At 39.0% G+C, this 17326-nt stretch overlaps 1 protein-coding gene across 2 annotated transcripts; it reads left to right on the forward strand.

The window, feature by feature from the left end:
• The first annotated feature begins 47 nt into the window (after positions 1-47).
• Positions 48-16513, forward strand: SNRNP27 (small nuclear ribonucleoprotein U4/U6.U5 subunit 27). Of its 2 annotated transcripts, XR_009739472.1 has the most exons (7): positions 48-132; positions 1297-1417; positions 2058-2170; positions 2896-2975; positions 6573-6637; positions 7601-7762; positions 11307-16513. XR_009739472.1 is itself a non-coding variant. In XM_061432893.1 (6 exons), the coding sequence occupies exons 1-6, from the start codon at positions 99-101 to the stop codon at positions 7653-7655; spliced, it is 468 nt and encodes a 155-aa protein (XP_061288877.1). In that variant the 5' UTR covers positions 48-98; the 3' UTR covers positions 7656-7994. The 2 variants fall into 2 exon arrangements, 1 of the variants encoding a protein (XP_061288877.1); XM_061432893.1 differs by lacking the exon at positions 11307-16513 and having other exon boundaries at positions 7601-7994.
• The last annotated feature ends 813 nt before the right edge of the window (positions 16514-17326 follow it).

Here is a 17326-nt window from a genome sequence, read left to right on the forward strand (position 1 = left end):
ATCGTTTCCCAGTCGGCGGTGAAAGCTCAGTTCCCGGCCCTCCCGGAAGTTGTTGCACAGCCGTTTCCGGGTCGACTTGTACTGGAGAAGGATTCCAAATGGGTCGCAGTCGCAGCCGCTCCCCACGGAGGGGTGAGTCCAGAAGTGGTTCTGAGGGTCTAGGGCTCGGTTGGAGACTCGTCCCCACTTTGGTTCCCAGTCTAAGGGCCGCGGAGAGGGGGGAACCGTTTCTTCTAAGGAGAAGGGAGGGGTCTACTGGGAACGAAGACCTGGGCCCTACACGCTTCAGCCCTCCGGTTTGAAGGCAGTTTTTTTTACCCAGTTGGGGTTTGGCCAACTCTTTGTCAGCCTCCTGTAATAACTTTTGTTTTACTTGTGGCTTGGGAATTCAGAGTCAGGCCATGGTTCCCCCAATTTCTGGGTGACCTAGTGCAAGTCATCCAGCCCTCCTGCGTCCGAATTCCCGTAATTAGACATCTGGGGTAAATATTATCTTTCAAAGCTGACATGAGAATGCATGCCACACTCCATTAACACTCAGCATGTGCTGCCGCCAGGTTCTTCAGCGCTCAGGGTTTCCTCCCCAGTTTATAGTAGGGAAATCAGTGTTTAGGAGTTTGCGTTCAGGGTGCTCACCTCATAATGACTTCTGGCCCCAGCCCCCAGAGGGGGCAGTGAGAGGGGAAGATTTCACTTAGAACCTCGATTCTGCCCCCTCGTTAGTTTTTATCACCTTCAGCTAATCAGGGTTGATCTTAAAAGTTAAATGAGCCCTCGAACCACAGAGGGCTATTGAGCACTTAACAAGTTCTCAATCCGAATTGAGAACTGCTGTTTAAGAACTGCTGTTTAAGTGTCGAACACACCGGTTTTCCTTGATTAGTGCGGAAAAATAAATGCGTGTTGAAATGCTGGTGAAGTGAAGTGAAGTGAAGTCTCTCAGTAGTGTCAGACTCTTTGCGACCCCGTGGACGGTAGCCTACCAGGCTCCTCCCACCATGGGATTCTCCAGGCAAGAATACTGGAGTGGGTTGCCATTTCCTTCTCCAGGGGATCTTCCCAACCTAGGGATCGAACCGAGGTCTCCCGCCTTGCAGGCAGAAGCTTTAACCTCTGAGCCACCAGGGAAGCCAAGTTTGGGTTAAATCTATACTGTTAAAATTAATCTCATGTGTCTTTTTTTACTTTTTAAATGTGACATCTAGAAATGGCTCGCATTATATTACTGTTGGTCGGCTCACCATCCAGTAGATGTTTGAAGTAATTTTTGACTCTGCAATTTTGTGTTTTTATTAGAGCGTAGGCGGTCCCGGTCCACATCCCGGGAAAGAGAACGCCGGCGCCGAGAAAGGTCCCGGTCCCGGGAGCGAGATCGGAGAAGAAGCCGTTCTCGGTCCCCACACAGAAGGCGTTCCAGGTAAGTGCAGCAAAGCAGAAGTTTTACCACAGCTGCGTAGTCGCTGCTCTTGACTTTTGTTGTTATCGCTTACAAAGGGACTTACAGTTTCATGAAATCAGCGGAACTTTATCCCACTTTATTCTAAACCTAACATTCCCATTGGTAAAATGGGGTTGATAACATTCCACATAATAGAGTTGCCTTGAGGAGTAACTGAGAAATAACACATGAAAAGCACTTAGCAGGAGTAAGAAGTGTTTTGTATATTATAGTCTTACTTTTTTATAAACTTTTGGTGATAATAGTTTATTCAACCATATAATCAAGAGTGTGAGATCTTGGAAGAATCTTAGAAGTGGACTCTGATTCTTAATAACCATCAAATACACTTTTTGTTTTCTTTTCTCTGCCTTACAAAAAATTTTTAGCCTAGCTATACTGAGTGTAACTGATAATTAAACAATAAATAATTTTTTGTTAATAGTCAGGGCCTAGGGAGAACTTTCTTCCTCATTCTGCTTTGAGGAACAAATTCCTTTCTCTAGAATCCGGCTTTTGTTCAGCCTTTACCTTTCATGCACTCATGTATATCTGTGCTCTTCAACACAAGTCACCAGGTATGTCTCTGTTTCTAACATCTTTCCTTATTAAATATTAGGTCCCCAAGACGACATAGATCCACATCTCCTTCCCCTTCTCGACTGAAAGAAAGAAGAGATGAGGAAAAGAAAGAAACAAAAGAAACAAAAAGCAAAGAACGTCAGATAACTGGTAATATTAGATAAATAACTGTAGGAAATGTACAGCCTTGTTTAGAAATTCAATTATAAAATTAAGTATAATTTTTGAATCTTTAGCTATTTAAGTTTTTGACAGTATTCATTAAGGGCTTCCCCAGTGGCTCAGCGGTAAAGAATCTGCCTGCAATGCAGGAGACAAACGTTCAGTCCTTGGATTGGGAGGATCCCTTGGAGAAGGAAATGGCAACCCACTCTGGTATTCTTGCCTGAAAAATCCCATGGACAGAGAAGCCTGGCGGGCTATAGTCCATGCTGTTGTGAAAGAATCGGACGCAACTGAACATGCGCGCACACACACACATACATAGTGTTCATTTGCATATGGTTTTGAGATTTTGTTTTAATTGTACCCTAATTACTAGTTATTTGGTGCTCTTGATACAGGAAGGACAGTTAAAAACATGAAAATATTCTATTTTGGAAGTATCTTCACTGTCTGATGTTGAAGGTGGTCCTTCCTAAAGATGCCAAGCATATCCTTTTAAGCAATCTCTTACAATGGAGGATAGAGATCACACTTTTTCCTTGCACCTTAAGTTATAGTCTGTCCAAATTGAGGGATTTTTCATTAAATTCAAGTCTTTAGCTAATTGTTTAGTATATTTTCTGCTGGTAAAGTGGAATAACTATTAATCTATTGCCAGCTCTCTTTTTTATGTATAAAATGAGTTTAAAATGTATCACTTATTTTTGCAGAGGAAGACTTAGAGGGCAAAACAGAGGAAGAAATAGAAATGATGAAGTTAATGGGATTTGCCTCCTTTGACTCCACAAAAGTAAGTAAAACATGTAGCCAGTCAGGTATTCTTAATGTGAACTGATCTGCCCCATTTTTCCATATTCTTTTATTATCACTTGTAATTTCTTCCAATGATGCAAGTTTATTCTGTTAGAAGACAGTAACTGTTTGTGTGAAGGGATTTGAAAGCAAGGGAAGGAAGTTGTGGGCTGCCATTGGAATTCAGGAAGTATTTGCTTGGGATATTTGAATTAGATCTTAAAGGGCCAGTAGAGGTGATCAGACAAAGAAGAGGAGGAAGATCATTTGAAGTAGAGGGAAAAGCTCACAGAGATGCCCTGTCGGCGTGAAGCGGCATAGAGTATTGGAGGAGGTGCAAATTCAGTAACTAGAGAAAGGATGTTGATGGGCTGGTGACTATAGATGGGGCTAGAAATAGAGGTGGGAGGCAAATCACAGAAGGCTGATATCCTTAGCCATACTGAGGAATTTAAGTTGATTATTTTGGTGATGAGAGGAAGCAATGGTTTTTAAGCAAGAGAGCAACAGATTATATGTATGTTTAGAAAGATGACCTGGGGCCTCATGGAGGGCAAACAAAAGACTAGGAGAACTGCCTAGTCATGTAGTGAAAGATGATGAAGGCCTGACCTGAGGAGAGAGAACTGAGAACAATTCAGAAACAAGAGTTAGTGGTGGTGGGAACGGAGGTGAGTAGTCAGTGATGACTCTTGAGGTGTCAGGCTGATAGAGTTAACCAAAAAAAGGATTGTAGGGAAGGGAAGTGCTATGAAACAGAATGAAATGCAGCTGCCAGATAAAGATGGCATTGCATCAGATCAGATCAGTCACTCAGTTGTGTCCGACTCTTCGCGACCCCATGAATCGCAGCACACCAGGCCTCCCTGTCCAACACCAACTCCCGGAGTTCACTCAGACTCAAGTCCATCGAGTCAGTGATGCCATCCAGCCATCTCATCTTTTGTCGTCCCCTTCTCCTCCTGCCCCCAATCCCTCCCAGCATCAGAGTCTTTTCCAGTGAGTCAACTCTTCGCATGAGGTGGCCAAAGTACTGAAGTTTCAGCTTTAGCATCATTCCTTCCAAAGAAATCCCAGGGCTGATCTCCTTCAGAATGGACTGGTTGGATCTCCTTGCAGTCCAAGGGACTCTCAAGAGTGTTCTCCAACACCACAGTTCAAAAGCATCAATTCTTCGGCACTCAGCCTTCTTCACAGTCCAACTCTCACATCCATACATGACCACAGGAAAAAACATAGCCTTGACTAGACGGAGCATACATATCTCATAACTCAAGAAGAGGGATTGACAGGAATTTGAATGCTCTCTAGCCCTGACCATCGTATTGAAAAGAATAAGGAGGTGGGGAGGCAAAAGAGGGAGAGGTTGTGGAGAGGGAGATGGGAGAAAGATAAGGAGATAGGGTAGAGAGAAATAGAGCAAAGGGGAGATGGAGGGAGAGAGGAAATTGAATGAAGAGAGAAGGGAGGATAGAGAGAGGAAGCCATTAAGAATAGACAGGGAGAGTGTGTATGGAGAGAAAATATATTGTTAAAACTTTCTTTATAGAATTTTAAGTCCTTTTCATTTTGCAAATAGAAGTTGCAATCTCTGAGGGGAGGTGTCAAAAATAATCCACTTCCCCTAATCTTGTGTTCCATTATGTCATGAATGGAGTGGGGTAATCACAGATGCTCTAAGAGCTTCTAACTGATGTCATTCTGTAGGATTCCTGTGTATTTTTTAAATGACAGTGTGTGGCCTAAGAGGAGTACCAGAGGCATGACTATTTTGAGGTGAGAAAATTAAGAATGAGCTATTTGATTCTCACAAATGGTTATGTGAACCCCATTTTAAAATTTAATGCGATTTCTGTACCAGGTTTTTTTCTTGAATATACCAGTTCCTTATTTGCTATTCCAATGAGCGTTTTGTAAGTAAACTGGTTTATTAATACATATATTGGATGAATAAACATATTTTCAAAATGAGACAACTAAATTTCACTGTTTTTAGAAGAATAGTGAAGGACCTTATTAGAATTCTTTTTTTTTTTTTTTGGTTTTAATATTGCCTGACTTTATGTTTGGAATTCCTGAGTATCAGATGTAAAGATGGAGCCACTACTTTTAAATGTAGTCTGTGCTGAAGATGTTTGTTTATAAAGGAAAAATTAGGTGAGAATTTATAGATTCCATAAAAATTATGGAGTACCACAAGAACAAATGATGTCAGTTGTTTTTTTAATGACATCAACAAGGATGTTATTTCATATGCACTTGGCTTCAGGACTCTCAATTATAGTTCCTCAGCTCATTTGTATTTTTCAGTAATGTGTATCTTATGATATTTCATCACTAATCTATGGTGGAACCTCTTCAAATGCCAAATTAGTCACTTATTTTCCCTTCTATTTTAACATTCTAAAAAATTTCAAAGTTGGTTTTGTTTATGGACAAATTTTCTATTCCAACATGTAAATAAGAAGAGAGCTAAAAATATACAACTCTACAAATAGTTTTCAAAAATCAGTTAGCCTTTAGTAACTGATCTTAGTAAAAAAAGATTAATGGACTTTCCTGGTGGCTCAGTGGTAAAGAATCAACCTGCTAAATGCAGGAGACTTGAGTTTGATCTCTGGGTGGGGAAGATCCCCTGGAGAAGGAAATGGCAACCCACTCCAGTATCCTTGCCTGGAAAATCCCATGGACAGAGGAACCTGGCAGGCTATAGTCCATGGGGTTGCAAAGGGTCGGATGTGACTTAGTGACTAAACAACAACAGTGTGATGTTACACATGGTGATTGTGTAGATGTTATCATCATGATTAGACATCTTGATAAATGGAGGGTAGAAAATGGAGGGAATTGTGAGGAAAGCACAGTTAACGTTCTGTGGAAATTAGAGAAGAGAGCTCTTCCTAGCAGCTGGGTCATTTAACTTGGCCTCGAAGAATGCACAAAAACCAGACGGTTGAAGGTTGAATGGGAGTTGAGAAGGCAGTTTAGGCATGAGGAACAGAAAGTGGTGAGTTCATTTTGCTGAATCAAAAGACCCATAAAGAAATTAATGAAAAAGAAAGTCTGAGGTACAAGTGATACAACATTAGTATCTGTTATCCTGATTCTTGATTTAAAAATCAAAATTTCAAAGCCTATGCAAGAAATGGGATTAGATATGAATGGTGACTGATTTGAGAATCCCATCAGTTCAGGTCATAAGTTAAATTTTTGTGAATATGAATTTTTCTAGAGGAGATATCCATAACTTGTATCTGGTTTTGAAGAATTCTCTGACCAGAAAAGGTGAGGCTCTGCTACGCACTTTCCCTGCATGCCTTGCACATAATACATACGAGCATTTGTTGGTTTGAATATTGGTATTTCTTTATATGTGACTATAAAGATGTGAACAAGATTGTAACACTTGAGAGTTCCTGCAGTATCATCAGGATCTGAAAATTCAGTCATTGGACTATGTCATGCTTAAATGAATCTTGCCATTAAAGAGGTCTGTGGAATCCAGCTCTTTGATCAAGGCATTTAATATATTCTTTCTCTTGTGTGTTGTTTGTTTGTGTGTGTGTTTTGGTTTTTGTTTTTTGCTTCTCTCCAGGGGAAAAAGGTGGATGGCTCTGTAAATGCCTATGCCATAAATGTATCTCAGAAGAGAAAGTATAGGTATGCATAGCTGCCATTATTACATTTGAACTAATATAAATTATATGCTTGAGAAAGAATTTGTTATGGGATAATCATGTTTGTAGGAAATGTAGCAGTTTTCCATACAATCCCTTACTTTAGTTAGGTTTCCATATTGTTCCTTGATTTACTCTTCCTTGTTTATATTCTTGTATGTTAAAATAATTTTAAATTTACCTATGAACCAGAAACTATTACAGAGAAAGGGTAGTTGGCATAAAATTTTAGGTTATAAGTAGTTCTTTCTTCAAAATAGCATAATCTCAAGTCTTTAGACTTTAATTTCATTATAATTATAGGTTTTAAAATAGATTCCTTCTCAATTATTTATCTAAATTGATTATGTAAGGATTTCAACTGTAAATACCTATCTGCTAAGTATAGGCATATTTTATTAATACCACAAAACAAACCAATCCATACTTGAAATCTCACTGCATGAACAGAAAAGTCAAGACATCTGCAAACATTCTTTTTCTCTACATTTTATCACTTCAGTTAATTTAGACTAATACTTCAGTTAATTTAGAAATATGAATAGTGTGATTTGAGACGGCTGTGAGTTAAAATACTAGAATCAACAGTCCATTATAAAATTACCTTCAAATAAGGTCTTATGGGGAGAACTAGTACAGTGTGTCATCAGATTTGTTTGATAGGTACCTATTTGAAACTCTTCTCTGTTTTCCTTAAACTTAGTAGCTGTTTGGTGTTACTTAAATATGGATTTTCAATTGGTTTTTTTTTAAGTCTGTAGAATCTTCCCAAATAATACTGAAAGTATATTTCCATGCTTTTGTTTAGATTTTGACTTTGAATACTTCTTGCCCTAGACGTTGCCATTTTAGAAATAGTTTATAGGTTTAACTTCTGAAGCATATGATTATTTCTTTTATAAGACAAACCCACAATTTTTTTAATAAATAAATTTTCTCATCATAGGCAGTACATGAATCGAAAAGGTGGATTCAACAGACCTTTGGATTTCATTGCATGAGCTGAAATGTTGAAGAATGATGTTTTTTCCCTCATCTTGATCAGAACAATGGATTTTTGTATTTAATATGCATCAAAAACAGGATCAGAGTCCTTCCTCCTTGTAAAGTAAGAAAATTTTATTTATGATGTGTGTAGTTCACTTACCTAGCCTCAAAAAGAAGTTAAATATCACATTTTTTTCCTTTAGGAAATATCGTTTGGGGCAGTCATCAACCCCATTTTTTTGTCCTTATTCCTATGGAAACTATATGTTTTTTTCTTGGATGCTCTTTATGACTTTTTAAAATACATAAAAGTAATTTGGAAGTAAGTTTCTCAAATAAAGCAATAATTTCTACCCTTTTGTATTTGATATTTTTATAACTAGAAAAAAATAATCTCCCTACACATTTTCTTTTTTTATACATAGATATAGATATCATGATTCTTCATAGTTTTAAAAATTAGAATATTGAAAAAATATAACTGGATTTTTTGTGTCTTCTATGTTTTTTGCCCCTGTCCCAATACCGTATTTCCCCAGTTAAAAAGCAATACATGCTTATTCAGTTCAGTTCAGTCGCTCAGTCGTGTCTGACTCTTTGCAACCCCATGAACCTCAGCACGCCAGGCCTCCCTGTCCATCACCAACTCCCGGAGTTTACCCAAACTCATGTCCATTGAGTCAGTGATGCCATCCAACCATCTCATCCTCTGTCGTCCCCTTCTCCTCCTGCCCTCAATCTTTCCCAGCATCAAGGTCTTTTTAAATGAGTTAGCTTTTCGCATCAGGTGGCCAAAGTATTGGAGTTTCAGCTTCAACATCAGTCCTTCCAATGAACACCCAGGACTGATCTCCTTTAGAATGGACTGGTTGGATCTCCTTGCAGTCCAAGGGACTCTCAAGAGTCTTCTCCAACACCACAGTTCAAAAGCATCAATTCTTCGGCGCTCAGCTTTCTTTATAGTCCAACTCTCACATCCCTACATGACCACTGGAAAAACCATAGCCTTGACTAGAGGGACCTTTGTTGACAAAGTAGTGTCTCTGCTTTTTAATATGCTGTCTAGGTTGGTCATAACTTTCCTTCCAAGGAGTAAGCATCTTTTAATTTCATGGCTTCAGTCACCATCTGCAGTGATTTTGGAGCCCCAAAAAATGAAGTCAGCCACTGTTTCCACTATTGCCCCATCTATCTGCCACGAAGTGATGGAAATGGATGCCGTGATCTTCGTTTTCTGAATGTTGAGCTTTAAGCCAATTTTTTCACTCTCCTCTTTCACTTTCATCAAGAGGCTCTTTAGTTCTTCTTCACTTTCTGCCATAAGAGTGGTGTCATCTGCATATCTGAGGTTATTTATTGATATTTCTCCCGGCAATCTTGATTCCAGCTTGTGCTTCTTCCAGCCCAGCGTTTCTCATGATGTACTCTGCATATAAATTAAATAAGCAGGGTGACAATATACAGCCTTGATGTACTCCTTTTCCTATTTGGAACCAGTCTGTTGTTCCATGTCCAGTTCTAACTATTGCTTCCTGAGCTGCATATAGGTTTCTCAGGAGGCAGGTCAGGTGGTCTGGTATTCCCATCTAAATAAAAAAACAACCTTGGGAGAAATCAGAAGGTAGGAAAAAAAACAAAAATCACCTATAATCTACCCCCAGAATGTTAACATTTTGGTTTTGTATTTCCAGGCTCCTATGGGTGTATATTTCTTGCCCCTAGCCAAAGAGATCAGATGCTGCTTTCTTTGCTAATTGTTTTTCTCCCCTGTACTGTGAACATCTGTTAAATGCTCTTATAAATTCTTTGGAAACTTAGGTTTTAGTAGCTACTTGGTTATACTGTAGTTTATTAACTAATCTTTTATTGGTAAACATTGGCTTCCCTTCCAAGATTTGCTGTTATAATCAAAGCTATGAGTAGATTATTTAGGGGTAAAGGAAAACAAAACACAACACCCTTGAAGTAGTATCCTTTTTGCATGTATTCTTTTGTACTTGTTGCCTTATTTGCTCATGTTTAGGTCTTGGAGGCAGCATTGCTGGGTGAGAGAAAGGTGCATGCTTTACCCTTTGTGTCCATGCTTAAGGCTTTTGATATATGTATGGTTAGAAGGCTAAAACCCAAGCATCACCAGTAAAGTATGAGCATTCCTGTTTTATATACGTGTACCAGTATTAAGTGTTGTTTTTTAAGTTTTTTGTTGTTTTTTAAGTTTCCAGTCTAAAGGTTAAAATAATGGCGTTTGGTTTTGTTTAGTTTCTAAGGAAGATGTATGTTTTAAGAATGTGTATATTTCTTTTGTGAAATACGTATTTCAAACCTTGGCTCCATTTGTCTTTTGGCAAGCTTTTCTTTTTCTTATTTGAAGGAATCTCTTTTTCTAATGACCATTACCTGTTCTGTTTCCTATCTCGGTGATATTTGAGGCTTTGTGGCTAGATTTTTAATTTGGGGGGTTTTTTTTGAGTAACTAATATAAACACAGGGGAACACAATTTGATGAGCTAACTATATCCTTTTGGAGATATTCCATGTATACATAAGCATATAATTTACATGTATATGTGTTTTTTACTCAAGTTTAAGCAAACTTTACACTCTATTTTGTACCTATTGTTTTTTCACTTACTGCTACATCTTAAGATTGTTTCTTACCAGTGTGTGTAATATTCAGTTCAGTTCAATCACTCAGTTGTATCCGACTCTTTGCGACCCCATGGACTGCAGTTCGCCAGGCTTCCCTGTCCATCCCCAACTCCTTTTCAAATGATTTTATTTATTTTATTTTTGGCTGGGCTGGGTCTTTGGTGCTCTGCGGGCTTTTCTCTAGTTGCAGAGAGTGGGGCTACTCTGTAGTTGTGGTGGGTGGGCTTCTCACTGCAGTGGCTTCTCTTTGGAGCACAGGCTTCAGTAGTTGTGCCTCTGGGGCTCCAGAGCACAGGCTCAATAGTTGTGGTGCACAGGCTTATCTGCTCCATGGCACATGGCATCTTCCCGGATCAGGGATCAAACCTGTGTCTCTCTCATTGGCAGGTGGAGTCTCTTCCACTGAACCATCAGGGAAACCTTATTGCCTCTTTTTTTAAGGGCAGCAATTATAGTTCATTAAATGTGCTACGTCAGCTGTACAACCTGTAGTACCCACTGCACAAGTGTCACTACCCCAAGCAGTTGGGTTATTCGGCTTAGACTTTTTGCCAAATGAGTTGAGTAGATTCCCATACCCTGACCCTCCGAAATACAGCCTATCTGTAAAGTATCTGCGATAAGGACTGTTTCTGACCACACTTGTGCACATCTAAAGGAAAGCTCACCCACTTGTCTTATTGGGAAGCTAAAATTTCTAGGATGAAATAATATGCCCCAAATCAAACAATGGGTATTTGGATTGTCATTTTAGTGTGGTGTTCAGTATGATTGTCATTTTAGTATGCTGACTTGAGATCCTCAAGGCAGCATACTTTGTAAAGAAATAATCTGAGAATACCTAGTAGATCAATAGGTTCACTCTCTGTGAGCTAACTCCAAAGAAATGGAAGAGGAAGAAATCTTTAAAGATCTAGAGATGAGATCAAGTCTTGCTTTGAAGAAACTTTTATCCATCAGATCATCTGATTCTGTAAGAATAACAAAGATGGAGCATTCTTGTCTTCTTCTAACAGGCTGCTTCTCTCAGAAGACATAAATTGTGCCAAATCTTCTAAGTATCCAAATGTCAGAGTGCTCCAGGGCTCAACCCCTAGACTCTCCTGTCTGCCTCTGGTGAGTCATCCCTTCACAAAGCGTCAAATGTCTTCTGCTGTGGCTCTCCATTGTATACTTCTAGCCTGACTGTTTTACGGAGTTCCAGTCTTGTAGATGCACTTGGATTAGTAGGCACCTCAAATTTAAGATGAATTGACTTCTGATTTCCCTGCGCAGTCATTTTCTCTCAGGCTTCCCCATCTCATTGAGTGGCCTCTCCATTTACACCTTTGCACAGAGTGAAACTCCTTAGGCTCGTTCTTCGCTCCTCTCTCCTGTGTGGCACATTTGATTCATTAGAAATCCCTTCAGCTCTAACATTAGAGTATATTTTGAATCCAACCACTTTTTTCTCCCATATTTATTGGGATATAATTGACAAATACAAGTTTAAGATATTTAAAGTGTATATTGTGGTGATTAGATGTACTTCAAATCTGACCATTTTTCACCCACCTGTACTAACAGAAGCCATCTCTAATAGATTTCCTTCCTTCCCTTCTGCCTCAGTTTATTCCCCACCTAGCAGCAGAGTGAACCTTATAAATGTACCTCTGGTCGTTGCTTCTGGCTCTGATGGCTTTCTATCATTTAGAGTGAAGACCAGTCCTTACTGTGGGTGTACACATCTGTACAGTTTGGACCATGGCTTCCTGCAGCCTCACCCCTTGCTACTGCATGCAGCCACACTACTTGCCTCTTTGCTGTTACTTACAAATAGGTATGCATCTACCTTAAGAGTCTTCCTACTTGCCTTTCCTCCTGGAATGTCCCTCCTCTCCCTCCTCCCACCTCTCAGATTTACATGGTTAGCTTCTTTATATTGTTCAGGTCACTGCTCAAAATAAGGTCATTCCTGACTACCTTATCCAAAACAGCAGCCTCCCCTTCCCTCTCTATCCTTTTACCCTGTTTTACTCTTTTTTATTTAGCTTTTTTAAATTGAAATAAAATTCAACCTATTAAAGTATATCATTTCAGAGACTTCCCTGGTAGTCCAGTGATGAAGACCCTGCACTAACTTGCAGGAACTAAGATCCCATAAGCCCTTTGTGGCATGGCCAGAAATAAATAAAGTATACCACGTCAGTGGTTTTAGTATATTGACAGTTATGTATTTATCGCCAGTAATACTAAAATACTTTCATCATCCCAAAAAGGAACTCCATGCTCATTAACAGCTGTTGCTCATCCCTCCCCTTCCACCTTACCCTCCAACCCAGAAACCGCTAAATTTACTTTGTGTCTTTAAAGGTGTATCTATTCTGGACATTTTCATGTAAATGGACATTTCAAACGGATGGAATCACACAATATGTGACCTTTTGTGTCTAGCTGCTTTTGCACAGCACAGTGTTTTTAAGATTCATTCATCTTGTATCATAAATAGTACTTCAAGGGCTTCCCAGGTGGCTCAGTGGTAAAGAACTCACCTGCCAATGCAGAAGACAGACTTGGGTTCACTCCCTGGGTTGGGATGATCTCCTGGAGGGGGAAATGGCAACCCAGACCAGGATTCTTGCTTGAAGAATCCTATGGACAGAGGAGCCTGACAGGCTACAGTCCATAGGGTTGCACAGAGCCAGACATGACTGAAGAGACTTGGCACACACACGTCCCTTTTTTATAGTTTATAATATTCTGTTCTGTGGATGTGTGTGCATGCGTGTGTGCATGCTCAGTCGTGTCCGAGTCTTTGCAACCCTATGGATGTAGCCAACCAGGCTTCTTGTCAGTGGAATTTCCCAGACAAGACTACTGGAGTGGGTAGCCATTTCCTTCTCCAGGGGATCATCCCGACCCAGGGATCGAACCTGATTTTGTCTCCAGCATTGGCAGGTGGGTTCTTTACCACTGTGCCACCTGAGAAGCCCCCACCTGTCACACTGTAATTTGTAATTCATCAGTTGATGGGAATTGGGGTTGTTCCACTTTTTTGGCTATTATGAATAATGCTACTATGGACATTTGTATCCAAGTTTTGTATGAACATACGTTTTCACTTCTCGTGGGTATGTAACTAGGAGTGCTATTACTGGGTTGTATAGTTAAACTCCATGTTTAACTTTTTGAAGCACTGTCTGTTTTCCAAAGCAACCGCCCTATTTTATATTCCCACTAGCAATTTGTGAGGGTTCCAGTTTTTCCACATGCTCTGCAGAGTTTCCTTCTCCTTATAGTTTATCATTCCCTGACACTCTGTTACTATGCCTTTGAACTTTGAGAAGCAGGGCTTCTGTCTTGTTTGCTGCGGTAGCCCCAGCACCACAAGTGCCTGGCACCCAGTAAAGCATTCAGCGAATACCTGTACATGAATGTAGTTTAGTAACATTTTTTCACTTAACAACTTCTCTTAGTGTTGTTGTTTTTTTTAATTTGTATTGGAGTATAGTTGATTTACAATGTTGTGTTAGTTTCTGCTGTTCAGCAAAGTGAATCAATTATACATATAGCCATTCTTCTTAAGATTCTTTTCCCATATAGGTCATTATGGAGTACTGAGTAGAGTCCCTTGTGCTATACAGTAGGTTCTTACCTATTTTATATATAGTAGTATAAATATGTCAGTACCAGTCCTGCAATTTATCCCTCCCTCCTTTTCCTCTTGGTAACCATAAGTTTGTTTTCTACATCTGTGACTCTATTTTTATTTTTTAAATAGGTTCATTTGTACCATTTATTTTTAGATTCCACATATAAGTGATATGTGATATTTGTCTTTCTCTTTGTGACTTAAACTTCATTCCACTTCCCTAAGTTTTTAAGTTAACTTTTAGTTATCCAACTCTTAAATGAACACATTTTTCCTATAAAAATTTTAAAACATAACTGCTTAATCCCTTTTGAACAGTCCTGATTCACTGTGAATCCTTTGTAGTGTTTCCTTCCAGACGTGTGTGTGTGTGTGTGTGTGTGTGTGTAGCAGACTTAGTGTTGGAAATGAGGAAAAAAGCCCAGTTTGAGGTGTTTGGTTGGTTGGTTGGTTTTTTACACAGATAATATGCTGCAGGGATCATCTTACAACTCAGCTATTTACTCAGCACTGCCTTGGAGATGTTTCCATGCCTATATATATATATATATACACTCGTCTTTTTTTTTTAAACTTCTACATAGCGTTCCGTGTAATGTATGTACCCCTGTTTAGCCATTGCTCTGTTTTTAAAAGTAGCAAATATTTGTGGAGTAATTAACTTTTGCAGAGCAGTGTTTTTAAAGGTTTTTAAGTTTTAATTTTGTGACATTGGATATCATGATGTTAGAGTGTCCCAAGTAGCCACAAAGAAAGATTAATACTAAGTCAGTAAATCACAGTCCTGATTTTTACATTTCGAAGAATAAAATAAGTTCCTCAGAAACTCAGAAAACAAAATTCATTTTAATGTCATTATAGTGTTTTTTAATTCAGCATTCATCAGTTCTGGAACTTTTTAGACAGTTAAAGGATTAGAATACCAACAGTTGTGTTCTTTGTACTCTGAGGAACTCAACTGAAATGCACCTCTGTCAGAAGTTCCATTGCATTTAATAAACCTGCCATTCAGCACTGGTATTTACTACTATCCTCTGCCCACCTAGAGTATAAACGCCTCAGAGGAAGGAAACCAGGGCTTTTTTAAAAAAAAATAAAGATTATTTGACAAATACAATCTTTTGTGCTTCCCATTTTCACTATATTTTTAGTTTCCAATTCTATCAGTTTAGCTTGATACCTGCTCAAGGATATATATAAACTGTTGTCAGCCTATGTTTATTCTATTTCATATGGCTTTTTACTTAAAATTCTGGTCATAAAATTTAGGTTCAAACATTCTGGAATTTCAGGTTCTTATTTTGAGGGTTTTGCCTATCCGTTAGTGCTTGTGTAATGCCTTTGAAGTGCTAGATGCTGGGGGTAACCACTTCTTCATTTTAGGATTTCAGTTCTTCAAAATCTATACTTTCAGATTATCTAACTGGTCATTCATTGTAATATATTTGTATAAAATAATTGCTAGAAAAACAAGAAAAAACCCTTTGTTTTATACTTACTGCTTGATATCCAGTAGGTGGCATCAGACACCCTTTGGAGTTCTTCATGATACTAATTCCTAGTTGGTATTACTGGTTTACTGATCATTTCTTCCAGTGCTGCCAGGGAACAGAAAGAGGTCTATTCCTTAGTCTTAATTCTCTGATTTTATATATTATATAATTTATTTTTGTTTGGAATTTAAGCTAAACCTATTGGTGTTTAAATGGTTCCTTTGCTATATCTGACTCAGATTTCAACCATTTTTCCTTTTTTAATTTTATAAGTGTGATTTTCAATCAGGCTAATTCCAGGGGAAGGATCATGATTTTGAAATAAGACTGGCTTTTTAAAAAAAAGAGTTGAGGATAAGAGAAAGAATAAAGAGATGCTAAATGTTCATAATAAAATCAAAGAGAAAATATAGAAGTACACAGAATCCAAAATTAAGAATGAAATCAGTGTTTTTACTGTCAGTAAAAACTGTATTCATTACTGTTTTCAGGTTTGTTTTACAAATAACCTGCAGTTAAAAATTATATCTTTATAATTTTTATAAACTTATATCCCCAATTCTAGCTTTTTGTGCTTTTTTGAAAACTTTTATCTTCAGTGTATTAATTGCTGTAAAGAAGCAGCTTTTAGATCCAATTAACCATTAAAACCAGAAAATATGTGTTCTGTATGTAAGGACTGGGTTACTCTATTTATTCTTATTCTTTTGAGTTTAATGGATTTGTCAACCATTAGAAAAGACATATTTAAAACTTACCATCATAATTACATGTTTTTCTTTCTTTTCCCCGTGTTTGAGTGTCACTGTTTGTGACTCATGGAGATCCGGTTCTTAATTCCTATTTTTTGGAAAAACTACCACCCATAGTATGGGCTTTGGGTGAAACAGATCTAGGTTCAGTTTCCATTTCTGGCTGAAAGGATGTCTAAGAAAGTCATTTAGCTTCTCTGGGCATCAGTTTCCTTATATACAAAATGTAGATAATTAACCTATCTAGTGGGGTTCTACTGAGGATTAGCAATAATGTAGGTAAATTACCTGACAAGCTATTGTTTTCACATATTGGCAACAATAAACTGTTTAAAAGCTTTGTTAAATATGTTCATGCTTTACTCATTTCTATATTCAAGAGTCTCAATTTACCAAGAGTTTTATTTCATCTTTTTTAATGGAGCTGTCAGTGTATTATAACTTGGGTCTCGAGATAGCTTAAGGAACAATTCTTAAAAATCTTAGTTCTGTTCTACGTACATTTATATTTGTACCACACACACACAAACATCATTTATAGCCGTCTTGAATAGGAAGTATTCTTTTTGAATGTTTTCCTCTAGAATTAAAAGAGAAGGAAAGACTCTGAAAGAGATGTCAAACATATCTCAGAATTCAACGTCAATTGCAGGTACAGGAAGTTTCTGAGCTTTTAAAATCCACTCGCATGAGGGAGTAATTAGCCAGCACTTAGGGCGGGGTATACAGCCTCGCGATTCCAGTGCTTTCTGGGGAAAGAAAAAAAACGCTGGGTCGCGAGCACTGAACACAGTCTCCCCCGCCGAGCGCTACAGCCACGTGGCGCTCGCCGGAGCCCCAGGCCCACCGCCCTATCGGGCTGTCGGCGGGGCCTTTGGTCCCGGAAAGCCTGGAACCTCTGGGCCGCAGCCAGCAGGCCCAGAGATCTGGCCCCGAACCCGAGCAGGGCAGAGCGCCCAGGTGACGCGCGGTGCCAGCTTCCACTCTAGGGGCGTCCAGCAGATCCCCGCAACTTTTCCCCGGAGACCCGTTCCGGCAACAGGTCCGAGGAGGGGTCGGTGAATCATCGCTGCTCGGTGCCTGGGTCAGCCCTGCAATCCAATGCCAGATTCGGGTAGGAATAGCCCGGCGTCTAACCACTAGCCATTCAGGGATCGCTA

Source organism: Bos javanicus, chromosome 11, assembly GCF_032452875.1.
Source record: "Bos javanicus breed banteng chromosome 11, ARS-OSU_banteng_1.0, whole genome shotgun sequence".
Taxonomy (NCBI): Eukaryota; Metazoa; Chordata; class Mammalia; order Artiodactyla; family Bovidae; genus Bos; species Bos javanicus.